Source organism: Emydura macquarii, unplaced genomic scaffold, assembly GCF_026122565.2.
Source record: "Emydura macquarii macquarii isolate MOO-44397 ecotype Brisbane River unplaced genomic scaffold, CSIRO-AGI_Emac_v2 contig_1876, whole genome shotgun sequence".
Taxonomy (NCBI): Eukaryota; Metazoa; Chordata; order Testudines; family Chelidae; genus Emydura; species Emydura macquarii.
The window spans coordinates 27290377-27307414 of NW_027132013.1; the positions used below are offsets into that span (position 1 = coordinate 27290377).

The following is a 17038-nucleotide window of genomic DNA, read 5'->3' on the forward strand; positions in this document are numbered from 1 at the left end:
TGTAAAATCATAGTTACTGAAAAGATAAACAATAGGCTAAATACCACAGTCCTTACTCAGTGAAACTCCTGTTGCATGTCTGAGCCAACCTAATTTGCTATTGTAAATTGAAGAGTAGCTGAAGAATAACTCTTCCTTCTGAGTAAATCTAACCATTTCTCCTTTTTATTTGGTGTTATGGTGTTAAACTGGAGAGATATTACTTTGTTCTCTCAGCAGCATTGACCACTAAAGAATTAGGAGCATGGTATGAAGATAAAAGCTCTGAGTCCTTGAGTATAATATTTCTTTTGCACGTAGGTGGCATGGTGACTGGAGTGTGCCATTCAGCTTTAGCAGATTCCAATTATGCTCCATTAATTGGAAACACTACATATACTGACTTATGAAGACAATTTAGTAACTTAAGCTGAGATTCCTGGAACATTTCCAAATGCATCTCCAATGCATCAGCTCTTAAAACTGTTTTAAATCATCAGCATAATAAGCAGGGAGAAAGCACTACAACTTCACTGGGGAAGAAGATGAGATCTTCTCCCCTGGGAGTTGATCATATCTTCCTGCTGTGGCAATTGTTGCTGTGGTAATTCAAGTTACCTACTTTCAGTCTCCTTGCTAAGACATTTTATACATTCTCCTAAACTATTCCTATGAGGATCGCATGGATTCCAATTATGCCATTAGGGGCCCCATATGGGTCAGGAGAGGGACCCCAAAGGGAATCATCCCAAGCCCAATAAGGGGAACGATGAGACTCTCTCCCATCAATATGCTTAGAATATCAGCAATCTGAATAAAATTCTGAAATAGGAGCTTTCAGGGGGATATATGGGAGATATATGGGAGAGAATTGGGTATTTGCTGAGATTTTGAAGAAGACATTTCTTGAACAGCTTCCATTGGCAGAACAGAGTATGGTTCTGGTCATGAAGCCAGCCCTGAGCTCGGCAGTACTGGGGAACCTGAGGGTCACAGGGATACCCCACTTTCCCTTATGGGCAGGAGGCATGAGGAGTCACAGGGGACTGAAGCTCCTCTGATACTGAAAGGTCTCTGGGTAATAAAATTCTAACCATACTGGAGAAAGGAAATGGGGGGAGTGTATGCTCTACCACTCCTACCTGTACCATGCTCTAGTATGGTCAAAGACCAAAATGATAATGCACCATCCATTATTGTAGATGGTACTGCATGACTCTGCAACAACTGGTTGGTACAAATCTAACACAGTACCCTATGCTTGCTAAGCACTAAAGGGTCCTCATGAGCAGACATAAACTTCTGCACTCTTTTGAGCAGTAGAGAGTGCTTAGCAAATGGTAACCTATGAGGATGCATGCCAGTGGTCTTAATATCACTCTCTGAGACTGCCCCTTTTCTCAGTACCGATGTCTTGGTACTGACAGACTTTGGATCCTCAGCTGAACCTTTTCTAGGATGTGAGGTGATTTCAACTTCTTTCAAGAATCCAACTCCCTTTGACTTCCTGCCATAGAGGAGGCCTTAGCCCTTCTGTAGCCCAATGTCCAGAATTGTGGGAGACATCTGGATTGCTCTCCTTTCTCTGCAGCTCATGGAGCTAGATCATCATTTTGGTGTTGCATGTCCTGGCTACACCCCATCTGGCTTTGCTTAGACCCAGATTCTCTGCCTCCACAGCAGCAGACTTTTGCTCCTGCTCTTCCTCTTTCTATTTTACCTTTTCTGTCCAGTTTTTTTTGGCAGTGGGGAGCAGTGTTCTTCCTCCTTCACTTCCCTCCTTCTCCATAGGTCAGTTAACCCTTCAGGAGGGTTAATCCACCCTGAGCCTTTGCTGCAATGCCTCAATACTGGCTCCTCTGCCCTTTATGAGCAAAACAGAGCAGCCAAGAAATCAGGATAGAGGGAAAGGGGAACTACAGGAGAACCGACTGCCAGGTGAGATGGAAAACACTGGACAGGGAACCTAGACTGAGAACCCCTGGAGAGCAGAACAGATGATATTTCCTGTTGCCCTTGTAGCAAACAGGTCAACTGTGGGGATGCCCCCAAGCTGTGAAAATGATCCAGAGGACACTTGTCTTCAGGGACCACTCATGACTCAGGAAAAAATACCAAAGAGATAGTCCAGGAGATGATTCTGAACCCCGGGCAAGTGAATAGCTATTGGAATAACATTATCCTTGATGCAGAACTGCCACAGTCTGATCACCTCTAGGCAGAGCAACCTTGAATGTGCTCCTCCTTGTTTGTTCTCATAGTACATCATGGTGGTATTCTTAGTAAGTATGTGAACCACTGAGTCAGGATATGCTTCTGAAAAGCATGATATGCATTGCAGATGTCCTGAAGCTCCAGCATGTTGATATGGCCTCCTGCTCTGACTACAGCCTCTGTACTTTCAGTGACCCTCAGATGTGCCACCCAACCAATCAGGGAGGTGTCGGTAACAAATGACCTGGTTGATGAGGGCTGGACAAAGGGAACACATTGGCAAACATTATCTGGACATATCCACCACTGCAAGGAATCCAGGGCAAGTGGAGAAAGATGCATCAGTCTGTTTAGAGGGTGAAGAGCAGGACGGTAAATCATTCTGAGCCACACTGGAAGAGGACACATTCCTGGACCCAAGGAGAGGACGGGATTGAAAGACAGAAGAAGTGCCTGGTATGCTGCTGACATGGAAACAGTCAATACCAGTATCAATGGTCGGTATTGGAATCAATGGATGCTCAGGGGCTGGAACCGGAGTCAATGATACAGGGTTTCTAACTTCCCTACTGAGCACTAGGGAAGGGTTAGAGGTACCTGTGCCACTCCATGAGCTAGCACCAACTCCATGCCAGTCCATGCTTTTCCTGAGGAAGACAGAAGAGTCCACCCCGAGACCTGGAGCAGTCTGGATCAGTCTTTCCCTTGGCATAGTCAAGCAGGAACAGTTTCTCTGTTTCTTCAGAGAGGTGCTAGCTCTGGAACACAAAGCGACAGCACTCTTGGAACCCAGGGGTGATCTCTGACCTAATGAGGGCCTCGGTGCCGAAGCAGGACGCATGGCCTATTCAAGCCGGTGCTGCTTCAGGAAAAGATCCTGTGCCACCTAAATCCATTTCTTGAACAATCTGCAGATCACACAATGCTCTTTAACGTGGGCCTTGCCAAGACAGAGCAAGGACTGCATGTGGAGATCGCTGTTGGGGTTCATTCCTCCACACGAAGGACAATGTTTAAACCCTGGTGGGTGCATCACCAAGCAAAACTAAACCAATACAATTAACACTCAGGGTACTACTAACTATATTCAACAGGAGAAAAAACTAAACTAGATGAGGGGTTCTGAGATTCAGACCATACAAAGCCCAATTGCAGCCACGGGCAGTAAAAAGGAACTGAAGGAGGGCTGGGGCAGCACCACCTTATGTAGCCCAGGGAGGGGTTACAGTCACAAAGTGCGGATATCATCCTTCTACAGGTACTGCTAGGCAAATTTCTCCTGGTCTGGTGTGTTTGGCACACACATCCCTAAGTGGAATACACAGTTGCTTCTACCAGAGGAAAAGCTTTTTATTTCAAAAGGTAGAGGAACTAACCAGGGGGACAGTCATTTTAGACTTGAATCTGACTAACTAATTGGCTCTGAATCTGAAGATTAAAGGCAATTTGTGTGAAAGTGATCATGAAATGATAGATTTCATAATTTTAAGGAAAGGAAGGAGGGAGAGCAGCAAAATAAGGACAATGGACTTCAAAAAAGCAGACTTTCATGAGAAGAAAATCTAAGAGGCAAAAGAGTTCAGGAATGTTGGCAGTTTCTCAAGGAGATGATATTAAAGGTACATCTGCAAACTATCCTGATGTAAAGAAAAGATAGGAAGAATAGTAAGAGGCCAATACAGCTCCATCAGGAGCTCTTTTAATGACTTGAAAATCAAAAAGGAATCCTACAAAATATGGAAACAAGGACATATTGTTAAAGAGGATCACAGAAGAACAGCACAAACACATAGGGCCAAAATCAGAAAGGCTAAGGTACAAAACGAGTTCCACCTAGCAAGCGATATAAAAGACAACAAGAGGAGGTTTTTTAAATATATGAGGAGCAAAAGGAGGACAAAGGAAAGCGTAGATTCTCTACATAGTGGGAAAAGAGAAATAATAACAGATAACATCAAGAAGGCTGACGTGTGTAATACTTATTCTGCTTCAGTCTTCACTGGACTCGGAGTGACCAGATTCTCAACACAACTACTATTAACAAAAAGGATAGAAGAAACAAGCCAAAATAGGGAAAGAACAGGTTAAAGGATATTTAGATACATTAGATGTATTCAAGTTGGCAGGACTTGATGAAATTCATCATAGGGTACTTAAGGAACTAGCAGAAGCAATCTTAGACTCTTAGTGATTATCTCTGAGAACTCAAGGAGGACAAATGAGGTCCCAGAGAACTGGAGAACTACGAATGGCCATACGGGGTCAGACCAATGGTTCATCTAGCATAGTGTCCTGTCTTCTGGAAGTGGCCAGTGCCAGAAGCTTCAGAAGGAATGAACAGAACAAGGCAATTATCAAGTGACCCATATTAGGATTCCCTCCAAGATCTCTTTCCACTCAGCTTCCCAAGAACTCAGTTTGACTCCAGACTTCATCACTTAGGTATTTTTATTTGGCATATAACAATGCTGAGCTGATCAGATTCAAATGCTAGGCGGGTAGATGCAGGGTACAACACAGCTCTAAAGTTACAGAGAAACCCTCTTTTTTATATACCTTGACACATTTTATTGCACTTACTATACATTGCATCATGCATTTTTGGATTGGATTGGTTACTTTGTAGGAACCAACCGCTGTACAGCATGTTCTGTTTACTCATAGTCCACGTTCGACTTTACTCTTTACCTCGTCTTAACACTCCTTACTTTTCTCGTTCTTTGTTATCTTGTTCTTAGCAAATGATTCTCTGAGCATACCCCTTTTTATCTTCAGCTATCTTAGACATTGTCTTTTAGCTTATTGACCCATTTACTTATCTTAGCACAAACATTTTGTTTTCAGCCTGATGATTCATTTACCTCACTAATCCTGTTTTCCAAAAAATGAGGCATGTATTAAATTACTCATGCCAGGCCGGGCCTTCCTACTTTCCACTGCATTTGTTTTTTGTTTTTTTCTTTTCTACATAATCCATCCCCTGTCATCAAGTCCCAGCTTCTGACAGATGGACATTTAGGGACACTTGGAGCACGAGTTGCGTTCCTGACCATTTAGGCTAATTGACACCATTGATGGACTTATTGTCCAGCTATACCAGGAGGAGGACAGGAAACACTGGATGTGATTTAATTAAGTCCCAACTTTATTATTAATTGTCTGGGAGTACCTGGCAAATAAAAAAGTGTACACTGCTAGGAACTCCATAATCATTTCAATATCTTCTGGAGGGCTTCTGTCAGCCCCTTTTCCATCCTGGTTCCCAGCCAACTCACTACTGGGACCTTACCATCCCCCACACCGAATGAGAGTTAAGGTGGGCTATAAAGGAAGGGAGAGGTGGCTCCCTGCTCTGCCTGTCATAGGAGCCTCAAACCTCATTGTTTCTGCTCCTTTAACAAATACCTCCTTTAAATCCTTTACCAAACCATTTATCGGATCACTGTATTCCTTCTCCACAGAGTACTTGAACTGGACATCCTTCCCCATGTTTACATAATGAGCTGCAACATCATAGGCTAACTTCTGTTTCATGCTTGACTCACCTAAGTCCTCTCCAAACCTGCTGTGCGAAGGTGAAAAAAACCTCACTCTGTCTTGGCCAATCTGGCAGTGAGGGAAAAATTCCTTCCTAGCCCCCTGAGAAAGGAGCAGCTAGTGCAGTGCCCACAAACCTGGTATTTTGCCACTTTCAAGGGCGGGAGAGTGGGTTCTGCTGTGCTTGGTCTGAGAGAAAGAGGTCTTCTTCCACTCAGTGTGCAGCTATATACTCTCCCCTCTCTTCCTGTCACCTGGGGGGAGTGAGTCACCATTCTCATATTGACCTGCTCTACCTCTACAGCAATGCCATACCCCTTCCTCCGGCAAGTCACACAATGGCCTCATGCTTAAAATGCTGTAGGGTCATCCTTTATCAACTTATTTACTTCTTTTTTTAACCCAGTTATACTTTTGGCATTCACAACATTTCATAGCAATGAGTTCCAAAGGTTGTCTCTGCATTGTGTGAAGAAATACTTCCTTTTGTTTATTTTAAACCTGCTGTTTGTTTTACATTTGTTTCATTGGCTGACCCCTAGTTCTTGTGTTCTCAGTTGTCTCTTTTCCAACCTGAACAGTTCCTTGTAATTGCTCCTTATATGGAAGCTGTTCAATGTCCCTAATCATTTTTGTTGCCCTTTGTGACACACTGCACCCACAGGTATACCCTCATGGTGTGACTGTATATTATTCATGTTTGCCCTTATAGTGTAATTGTGTATTGTTTAATGCAAAGTATGTCATGTAAGATGTTTTTGGAATACTCATGGCATACTGAACATTTTTGTTATAGTGATAAGTTTTTTGCAATGTCATGTGTATGGTTATGAGGCTTCACTATGTAATATTCCCATATATGTGTCTCATGGCTTGAGACAAATCTAGGCAAAACTCTACAGAGCTGAGAAGCAATTTGCACCTCATTAAGACTTGTATAGAGCAACCCAATTCAGCATTCCAGGAATAAAGGACTGGTCTGGATGTCAACAAATGAATCCACAGAGGACCACAGTGACTCAGGACATGGAGGGAGCCATACACTAACATTGTTTTTCACCTGGCCCTGAAGGGAGGGATGAGACTCCAGAGGGAGGTGAAGGAACAAGTTAAAAAGGAGAGATATTTTGCAGTCTCTCTCTCTCTTCCACCCCCATCTACAAACACCACCAAGCAACTGAAATGCTGACCCAGGGGATAGCCTGGCTGGAGGCAAACCAGCCAGCCTGTGGTGAGAATCATCTAAGACTGTAAGATTACTGAAAGTGTTTTTTGAGATGGGAAGATCAGAATTGTATATAGTATGCAAGATGTGGCTGTACCATGGATTTACATAGTGGCATTATGATATTTTCTGTTTTATGACCTATCATTCTGTTAGACTTTTTTTTTTTTTTTTTTTTTTATGGACTGCCACTGCACATTGAGAGGATGTTTTCAGGGAAATATCCACAATGAGTCCAAGATCTCTTTCTTGAGTGGTAAAAGCTAATTTAGACCCCATCATTTTATATAGTTGGGATTATTTTTTCCAACATGCTTTATTTTGCACTTAACATGGAATTTCATCTGCCATTTTGTCATCCACTCATCCTGTTTTGTGAGGTCCATTTGTAACTTTTCGCAGTCAGCTTTGGACTTAAGTATCCTGAGTAAATTTGTGTCATCTGCAAACTTTGCCACCTCACTGTTTACTCCTTTTTCCAGATCATTTATGAATATATTGCATAGCACTGGTCCCAGTTACAGATCCTTGGAGGACTCCTCTGTTTACCTCTCTCTATTGTGAAAATTGACCCTTTATTTCTACTCTTTGTTTCCTGTCTTTTAACCAGTTATTGATTCATGAGAGGACCTTCCCTCTTATTCCACCTCTGCAATATGTTCTGAATGGCTTAGTGAGTGTGGCAATTGTTATCTGAATTGAATCTAATCCTCACACCTATCTAATGTTAGTCACAGAGTGACGGGGTGACCAGCAACTTCCCCCTGAGGATCAGTGCTTCCACTTACTAGCTACTAATCCATGAAAGGATATTCCCTCTTATCCCATGACTGCTTAGTGTGTTTAAGAGTCTTTGGTGAGGGACCTTGTCAAATGTTTTCTGAAAGTCCAAGTACACTATATCAACTAAATCACCCATGTCCACAAACTTGTTGGCACCCTCAAATAACTCTAATAGATTGGTGAGACATGATTTCCTTTTACAAAAGCAATGTTGACTCTTCCCTGACATACCATGTTTTTCTGTGTGTCTGATAATTCTGGTTTTTTATTATAGTTTCAACCAATTTGCCTACTACTGAAGTTGAGCTTACTGACTTATAATTGGCGGAATTGCCTCTGGAGCCTTTTTTAAAAATCAGGATTACATTAGCTACTCTCAAGTCATCTGGTACAGAGGCGGATTTAAGCGATAAGTTACATATCAAAGTTAGTAGTTGTGCAATTTCATATTTGAGTTCCATCAGAACTCTTGGGCATGTTTAGTCTTGAGAAAAGAAAACTGAAGAGGGACCTGATAAGAGTCTTCAAATACATTAAAGGCTGTTATAAAAAGGATGGTGATCAATTATTTTCCATGTTCATTGAAAGTAAAACAAGAAGTAATGGGCTTAATTTGAAGCAAGTGAGATTTAATTAGATATTAGGAAAAACTTTCTAACTATAAAGATAGTTAAGCATTGGAATAAGCTTCCAAGGGAGGCTGTGGAATCCCAGTTATGGGAAGACCAAATTGAACAAACACCTGTCAGGGATGGGCTAGGTATACTTGGTTTTGCCTCAGTGCAGGAGGCTGAACCTCTCAAGGTCCCTTCTAGATCTACATTTCTATGATTCTATAAAATAATCTTAATAATTGGTTGTACTAACAGCTTCACATATAATAAGGTTATTTGTTCCCAAAGAACAATGAAAAGAAATATTGTCACAATTTACCTTGCCATAGGTCCAGCCAAGTTCTATTTTATTCATTCCCCATAGTTCATGGATATTTTCAGCCAGTTTGTCCCTGATCTTTTCAAGCTGAATAGGCAAAACAATCTAAGAAAATAATATTTCAAGATTCAGTAAGAGAAAAGAAACTCAGTAATGTCCAACTTTCCTAAAATGCTTCAACTATAATAATTGACACCACGATTATGTAACACGTCATTAAATACTGTATTTCACAAGCAGTATGTTGCTAAGAGAGGATACATGCTGGCCTAACATTTTTACTGCTCTTTGAAGATTTTGGATAAGATAAGTTTTACATTTCTGTTATTGTGAACGCAACATACCTGAGTGGTGTCTATGGGACAAGGGATGAAGGAAGCTTGAGAGAGGAATTGTGTTGTGCCCAGCAAATCCCTCACTCCATCAAAATCTCTCTTATACTCTTTTACTGGTTCCAATTTCATTTTCTCTTTTGGAAGCAAAGCTTCAAAGCAGGGACCATACCCAGTAGGAGGCAGGAACTTAAACTCTCCATGACGTCCACCCAGTAGGAAACGAACCCTATACAATTTTGAATGAAAAAGTGTCATGTTTAAATAAGACAGCCTATACTAACACAGCAAATGGGTCATTTGTGACAAACTTAAATTTTTGTATTCTTTTAAAAATAGAAATCTATAAAGATTTTGATACACTACTTAAATTTAAGAAATCTCTAAGAATTTCTAAGCACTAATGTTAGATGATGCTATATGTTGAAAAATTATAGTCTACAAACTAATTAAAATATTTATGCTTTGGTAAATATAAAACTTGACTATTTAACTCAAATCTCTATTCCAAAATACATCTGTGTCATTCTTTAAACAAATATCTCCATTTTGGGTGGTATTTTTAAAATCAGGTAAGTGATTTCGGAGCATAATTCCAAGTTTCAATAGGACTTGTGCTCCAAAATCACTTAAGGACTTTTGAAAATCCCACCATAAATTATCAAAATAAATTTTCCATTTATCTGTGCAGAAAAACTACATGAGAATCTTCTGAAGAACATAACTATGATGAACTGAGTAATCACAATAACCTTGTGCAACAACTAAACCAACAAAATTATTTCTCCGCAAATACCATCATTGTAGATCTGCATCATGATCCTAGTTAAGTGTCTATTAACATACAGGGTTCTCCAGTTCTCTTCAATCACATACTTTTAATGTAAATTTAATGTAAGAGTTTGGTAATAAAGGAAATAAAGGAAAAGCTACCCATCTTTCACACTGATTTGGTGTGAACCTCAATAAGGACTTGATTGGGTGACCTGCATGAAATGTGTTGATGTGCTCAGTCTATTTCATGGTGAACAGGTGTCCACACCATGAAAATATCATCAAAACTGATACTAATTGGCCCACTTGTTTGTAGTGCAAGAAAGAGGCACAGGGCTGAACAACAGTTACAGAGACCAAACTACAAATGCTATATAACAACTGAAACATAGTGGCAGGACAATGTGAGCAAGACCATAATAATGTTGCTGCTTTGTCTATACATCTTTTGGGGATAAATAAAAGTGTTCTATCTACGGTATTATCAGCCCAGCACCTTTCAGGGGCATTAAAATTCCTTAAAAAAAAGAAAACAAAGAAACATCCAATTCCCAACAAAGATGAAATATCAAAATAAACCTAAGAAATATTTTCTTAGATGGAAGATATGTTTCATCCAAATAAATACATATTAATCATGTTTTATTTCTGAAACTACATAATTCATTGAAATTAAATGTGTGTGGGACAAACTGACTTTCTTTAGACAATCTCATCCTTTTCAATCTCAATTTATAAATAATAAAATATGCATTTTTGTTGTTAAAAACATTTGCAACAGCATTAATAATTTCACCCTCAATCTTGAGTGTTCAGAAACAACCCCATATGCATTGTAATGGTATGGAGGCAAAATCCTCTAGATTAGATAGCCATTACTGGACTGAGGGGTGGTCTGAACCACACAGTTAAGTCAACATAAGGCAGCTTACATACATGCTCTACTACACCAACATAATAACTCCACCTCCATAAGAGGCATAAACTTATGTTGGTGCAGTTAGGGTGAAGCAGTGTCTATGGATCCCGCTCCCAGCTGGAGCTCTCAATGAGTGCCCTGAAATTGACAAAGCTGCCCAGCTCCCAGTGAGGAGTGGGTGGTGGGGGCTGAAAAGCCCTGGATGGCTTCCCTTAGCTTCTGGTGGGAAATAGGGAGTGGAGAGTGCCAAGCTCCAGGCAGGGAGCTCTCCACACTGTCCCTATTACATCAGTGGAAGTGCTCCAGGTGAGGACATGCACCACCAACCCAAGGAGAGTAGTGTGGACATGAACCACTGCAGTAATTACTGTGGTGCTGTAAGTCAATCTAATATAGTTCAACTTCTGTTTCTAGGGTAGACATACTCCAATAATAAAAGCCCCTTAATTGGTTCAGTCATCCTTATGTCTATGGAAAGTGAAAACTCGGACAACAAATTGTTAATGTTAACCTTTTGATTTTATTCATATCACTAAAGACCAACATTAAACGAAACCATCACCCTATTTAAAATGTTTAATACTGTACCAATTTTGGAGTGAAGATAATTTATTACTCTATATAGTTAGACATTTAAACAGAAATGTCCTGCAGTATTGTTTAAGTACCTGATTAATTACTTTATCACTAATCAGAATCACTGCTGATATAGTAACTGCAGCAATGTATATGAAGGACTTAATACTGCTTTCTGGATGGAGTTCTCTAAAAACTCATGCAATTTAGTTAAAGAGGATTAAATTTTTTCATTATGTGTTTTTAGATCAGCAACAATCCCTGACAAATTTATCACAATAAGCTGTAAATAATTAAGTTAATAAGTATCCACAGCCAAGGTTAGCTGACAATGACAGAAAAACTGCAGCAACAATACTAATGAATTTGGGAATATCGTGGCTGTTACAGATGGTACAGAATTTCACTGTAATTAGAAAGTGATGCAATAGCATTATAAAACACTAGTTATAGTACAAATCACAAGCATTATAATTTGTTAGTCTTTAAGTTGCTACAGGACTCTTGTTGTTTAAGCGTTACAAGAGTAATATATAAGAACTAGTCAATCAATTTTTTTCATAAATCAAAGCTATTATGCCAAACATAAAAGTTTTACAGTACAAAATACTATACAGACTCATCAATCTAAATTTAATACTTTACTTTCGTTTTATTGAGGAATTTTCATACTGGTAGAAAGACAAAAGAGAATAGATATGAAAACTCAATTTGCTATACTCAACTCATGGCACTCAATCTAAATCTCAATGAAGTCAGTGGGAGTTGGATTCAGGGCTATAACCAGAAGTGATTTTTTAGCAGGGCCTGTGGCTGACACGGGTAAGCCGGCCAAAAAACAAGTATTTCCCAAACTTCCTGCTTTCGGTCACAAGCAACCAGCTGAGAAACTAAGCTGCCCAATGCTCCAGTTGCCAAAGGAGTTTAAGCGGAGAGTCGGCTGCCTGATGCTCTGCTTAAGCTCCCTTTGCAATAGGAACATCGGGCTGCTTAGTGATTCTTGGCCAGTCACTTCCTGAACTTCCAGCCATGTGACTGAAAGCAGGAAGTTTGGGAAGCCACCAGCCGAGAAAGCTCCACTTGCCAAGGTAGCTTAAGCAGAGCTTGGGTGGGTCTGCTTTCAAAGGTGGGCCATGGCCCACCCATGATCACCCATAGTTACACTACTGGTTGGATTAGACCCTTACTGCAGACATGTCTGTTTATCTAAGGGCTTTCCTGCTTGTATTTCCAGTTCTCTTGCTTTATCATGCAGTAACGTCACAATCTTTTGTCACAGAACTGACTATTATGTTGCAAATTCAATATTATAATTTCACTGAAGGATCACATAAAAGGAAAAATGGACTGTGAGAGTCAACTTTATTTCAATTTATAAATATATCTGATAATTAGTGAAAGAGGCAGGAAAAGTACTATCCATTGTCTAAGGTAAATAATCCAATGAAGTTAACAAATAAAGGTCGTTGGAGTGAAATTGTTTATATATTAGTATCAACGCTATTAGATTGTTATTGTAAGTTTAAATATTTTCAGGTTTCTCAGAGGGTTTGTATGGGTGTTCTTTTGTAATGAGAGAGAGGAAAAAAAGAGAGAAAGAAATAATATTTTTAAGTAAGCAAATGTTGTCAGTTCAGAAGGATTCCAAAAAAGGAATAAAATCGGTTGACTAAAAATTCCAACCTATGATTATTGCTACTATATGTAAAGTGACAGGGATTTTACAGACACATAAAAGGATACAATATCTGCCCTGAAGATTTACAACCTAGGTAGTCCACTGGTGATATGAGACAACAGATGCACAGATCAGAAATTATTAACCACAATAATCTTCCTTGATCCACATTAGAGTTGGGCAAAAATGATAAGTATGTTTTAGGGAATATTTTAAATGTCTTGTTCTATAGTTTTTGTGGAGAACTTTGAAATGTTCTGATTTTCTGATGGAAAAAAACAACCCCCACAAATTTGCTGGCTTTCAAAATTTAAGATTTTCAGTTTTGGGGTTCTTCCCATTTTCTTGTTTTGTTCTTTTTTCCATTTATTCTTTTCTCTCCATGTTGCCACTGAATAAAAGGGGAGTAAAGAAATTGAAAGGGTCAAAAAAAAAAAAAAAGCCTACTGAAAAACCAAAACACAAAACTATTTCAGATTTCCATTTGTTTATAGAAACAAAATCAGAAAATTTAAAAGTAAAAACGTCTACAAGTTTTTTTACCATGTGTTTTTTCACAAAAGGACATTTTTTGTTAAAGTAGTTTTGGATGAAAAAAATTTAACCAATTCTAATGGAAAAAAAAGCACAGGTCGCTCTAGAACCACAATCATTCTAATGCCCTCCAGTGTTAGCTGAAACTATCACTTTCATTTTTCATAGATTCATACAGTTTAAAACTAGTTGGGATCATCAGATTATCTAGTCTGACCTGTATAGCATTTTCACTTCTATGGCTTTCTTCTAATTTTCCTGTGCTTCTGTTCTCTTCTTTCTTTGTTTCTTTTCCTGCATTCCAGTTCTCCCCTAGCTTTTTTACTGCTCTTTTCTTTTTCATACTTACTCTCCCTCTGCTTCTGCTCATTCAGCTTCTGTGTATCCCATTCTCCTTCCTATCTGCTTTCACTGAACACATGAAGAATGAGCATAAGTATCAGAAAATTAGTTATATCTGATGCTGGCATTCCTTCCTTCCCATGTTCAATTCCTGCACTACTATGGTTAGCATTAAATCACCATCCTACCTGTATTTAGCAGCCCTGTAATGTAAATCTGAGACTATTATATGAAAACCATTCTCACTCGCAGAATTGATCTCTGTGTAGGGAAGGTGTTGCACAACTGTATGGGGAAATTTCCACTGGCACTGCCCTAACTTTGTTCTTGCTAAAGAGGAGACCACTGTCATTGTCATGGCATATTTCATAAATTCTTCCAAAACCTTTTCTTTAGTGTAGATATTCCTGTTACATTTGCCTATCTCCAGTCACTTTAAGTTAATGAAAAATAGTTTATAAAGTTTTTTTTAATTTCTTGGTTTCTCAATTTCTATTTTTTCATTAATTGAGATATCATAGATAAATAATTAACAGGATTTCTGATTTTGGCATAATATCTACTAATTGTTTATTAGAAATATATAAGCTTGTTGATTCACAGTTTATTCAAAATGCTAAGTAAATTATTTAGCTTATAGAAAACATAGGCTCAGCACAGGAACTGACAAAAATATCTGAAAATTCAGTTTTTGTCAAACATATTCCTTAATATCCTAGACAGCTGTGATTACAGCTCTATTCATTATACATGATTTTTCTAGGATGAATGACAAGAATATGTCACATAGCTAATATTATTCTGTGATACAGAATAGGTTTGAGAAACAGAGAGCCTGTGGTATCAGTATTTAACATACCACCTGTTCAGTTACTAAAAGCACAAGGTACTTATCTCTAAAAATGTTGACTCTTCGTGTCAAAACATCTGGACCCTCCAGTTTCTCAAATCCTCTGAACAGCTGTGATATACATAAATGTGTTAGAAAGCTAATTTTAATTTAGTCTCAGACTTCACTTCTGTCACTTCATGCTATCTAAAACAGAGACTAAATAAATCTGAATGAACTTAAATAAACTGAGTTTTTAAGATAGAGGTGCTGATTAAATCTCTTTCTTGATTATCTGAATTCTAACTGTGTTATGTTATTATAGGAGGAGGAGATAATAGCGCTGCCCATAGTTCATGTCACTCAATACTTCCCATTATAAGACTTGATTTTCAACTGTGTATAACTTGGACACATTATAACCATTCAGGCTGAAATTTTCCATGCCAGGTAACTGCCTCAGGCTAAATTTTGTATGTTTCAGCCAAAATGGTTCAGCTGTTTCCACAAATGTTATCAGAGGAAAAAGTACATTTTCTTTTTTACGTGTAATTTTTCTTTAATACCCTCCATGCCCAATAGTCTGTACACTCCCTGCAAGTTGGAGGCAGAAGAAAGATTGACAGCCAGCCTGGGGCCAGGACCAAAACTGAAAAATACTGACTTAATATATTACAATAAGGGCTTGTCCACACAAACATTTAGTATGTGGCAAGCTGGGGAGTGAATCTACCCCTCATTAGCCTGCTGAGGTCTAACTGTCTGTGTAAACCCTGCTAATGTGCACTAACAGTTCCTTACTGTGGTGGTTTGATTACCCTGCTTTGAAATAGGACTAGATCAAAGTAAGGAATTGTCAGGGCATGTCAGCAGGATCTACATGGACCGTTAGACCTCAGCAGGCTAGTGTGGGATAGATTCACACACCAGCTTGTTGCAATCTAAGTGTTCATGTAGAAAAACCCTTAGTCACCTATCTTTAACATGTGAACCTTGTAACAGAGACTTAGGGAATAGATGAATATTATTATGTATTTTCCATTTTATTCTATGAAAATGGAGGGGAAGAACTATAGTTCTTAGAAAAATGAGTCTTTTCCAGGTGGGTCAGACTATCAGCATGGAGGGTATTGGAAAGAAAATTCACAGATAAGGAGGACATTTTTCTTTCTCACTCCCCTCCATTTCCAGTAGTCTGTACTATTGCAGGATGTGCAAAGCAGTGCTCACCCCCGGTGAGGGGAAGGAGAGGGAAAGAGGATTTAGATAATGTGCATGGGGACTGACCCCGGATAAATTTTGTGGCAGCATATTCTGAGCATATTCCAAAGGCTGCATCTGAGGAAGAAAGGAAATCCACCTTGTAGTGCTTTGTGAGTTCACTGATGTCCATGTTGCATCCTTACAGATTTCTTCATACGATGCACAAGACCTCTCTGCCTAAGAGGTTGCTGAACCCCTCAGGGAGAGGGCTGTCATGTTATCTGGTGAATTCACTCCAAGTGCTCTATAGGTTTCAGCAATCTGCGCCTTGATCCATCTTGTAATAGAGGATTTAGAAGCCTTCGTCCCTTTAATTGAAGAGTGATAGAAAATGAAAAGAGCTGTGTTCCTGAGATAGATTTTAAGTACTTTTCTGACACCTAATTTATGACATTCAATCCCCTTGGGATGCTTAGAATAGGGAATAAGATGGCAAAAACACTTCTTTTGACCTGTGGAAAAACGTGTTTATTTTTGGAATAAATGACAGGTCCAAACAAAGAATTTGTCACTATAGAAAATACATAGATGAGGCTCCAAAGACAATACTCCAACTTCCAATACCCTCCTAGCTTAGGTGACTGCTACTAAGAAAGACATTTTGAAAGAGAGAAATTAGGGCTGAAAAAAATGTAATTGTTCAAATGGTTCTTTGGTTAAGGCGCCTAACACCAAATTCGAGCTCCAAGAAGGAAACTTGTGTGCCACAGGAAGCCTGAGCGTGGCTGCTTTAAGTATCTTTTGATGTGGTGATAATTAGAAATCTTTTTGGAGCCTTATAAAAACAGTTATGTACATGTATTGTAACTGCTATTCTTCAAGATGTGATGCAGACACGGATTCCTTGTAGGTATGCAAGTGCCCAGTGCACCAAAGCTGAAGAACTTTGCCTAGAAATACCCATAAGGGTTGCACTTGCACCCTGTGGCCCACGTCCTGCCCCAGGCTATATAAAGGTAGCACCACCCTGACCATCCTCACTTCCTTCAAACCCAACATCCAGAGCATAGTCTCAGATGCAGAGAGGATGGGAATGGCTTGTGGAATACATATCTGCATTACATCTCAAAGAGCAAGTTACAGTTCAGGTATGTAACCTCTTCTTTCCTCTTTGAGTAAA

At 39.3% G+C, this 17038-nt stretch overlaps 1 protein-coding gene across 3 annotated transcripts in view; it reads right to left on the bottom strand.

Annotated features, from left to right (window-relative positions):
* The window catches only part of RYR3 (ryanodine receptor 3), a 477864-nt gene that overhangs the window by 271375 nt on the left and 189451 nt on the right, over positions 1–17038 (bottom strand). For all 3 annotated transcript variants that reach the window (XM_067558027.1, XM_067558029.1, XM_067558028.1), the window contains 2 exons: positions 9016–9232; positions 8672–8776 (listed from right to left, as the gene is read on the bottom strand). In XM_067558027.1, the coding sequence (XP_067414128.1) occupies positions 8672–8776; positions 9016–9232 (322 nt within the window). The remainder of the gene's footprint in view (positions 1–8671; positions 8777–9015; positions 9233–17038) is intronic.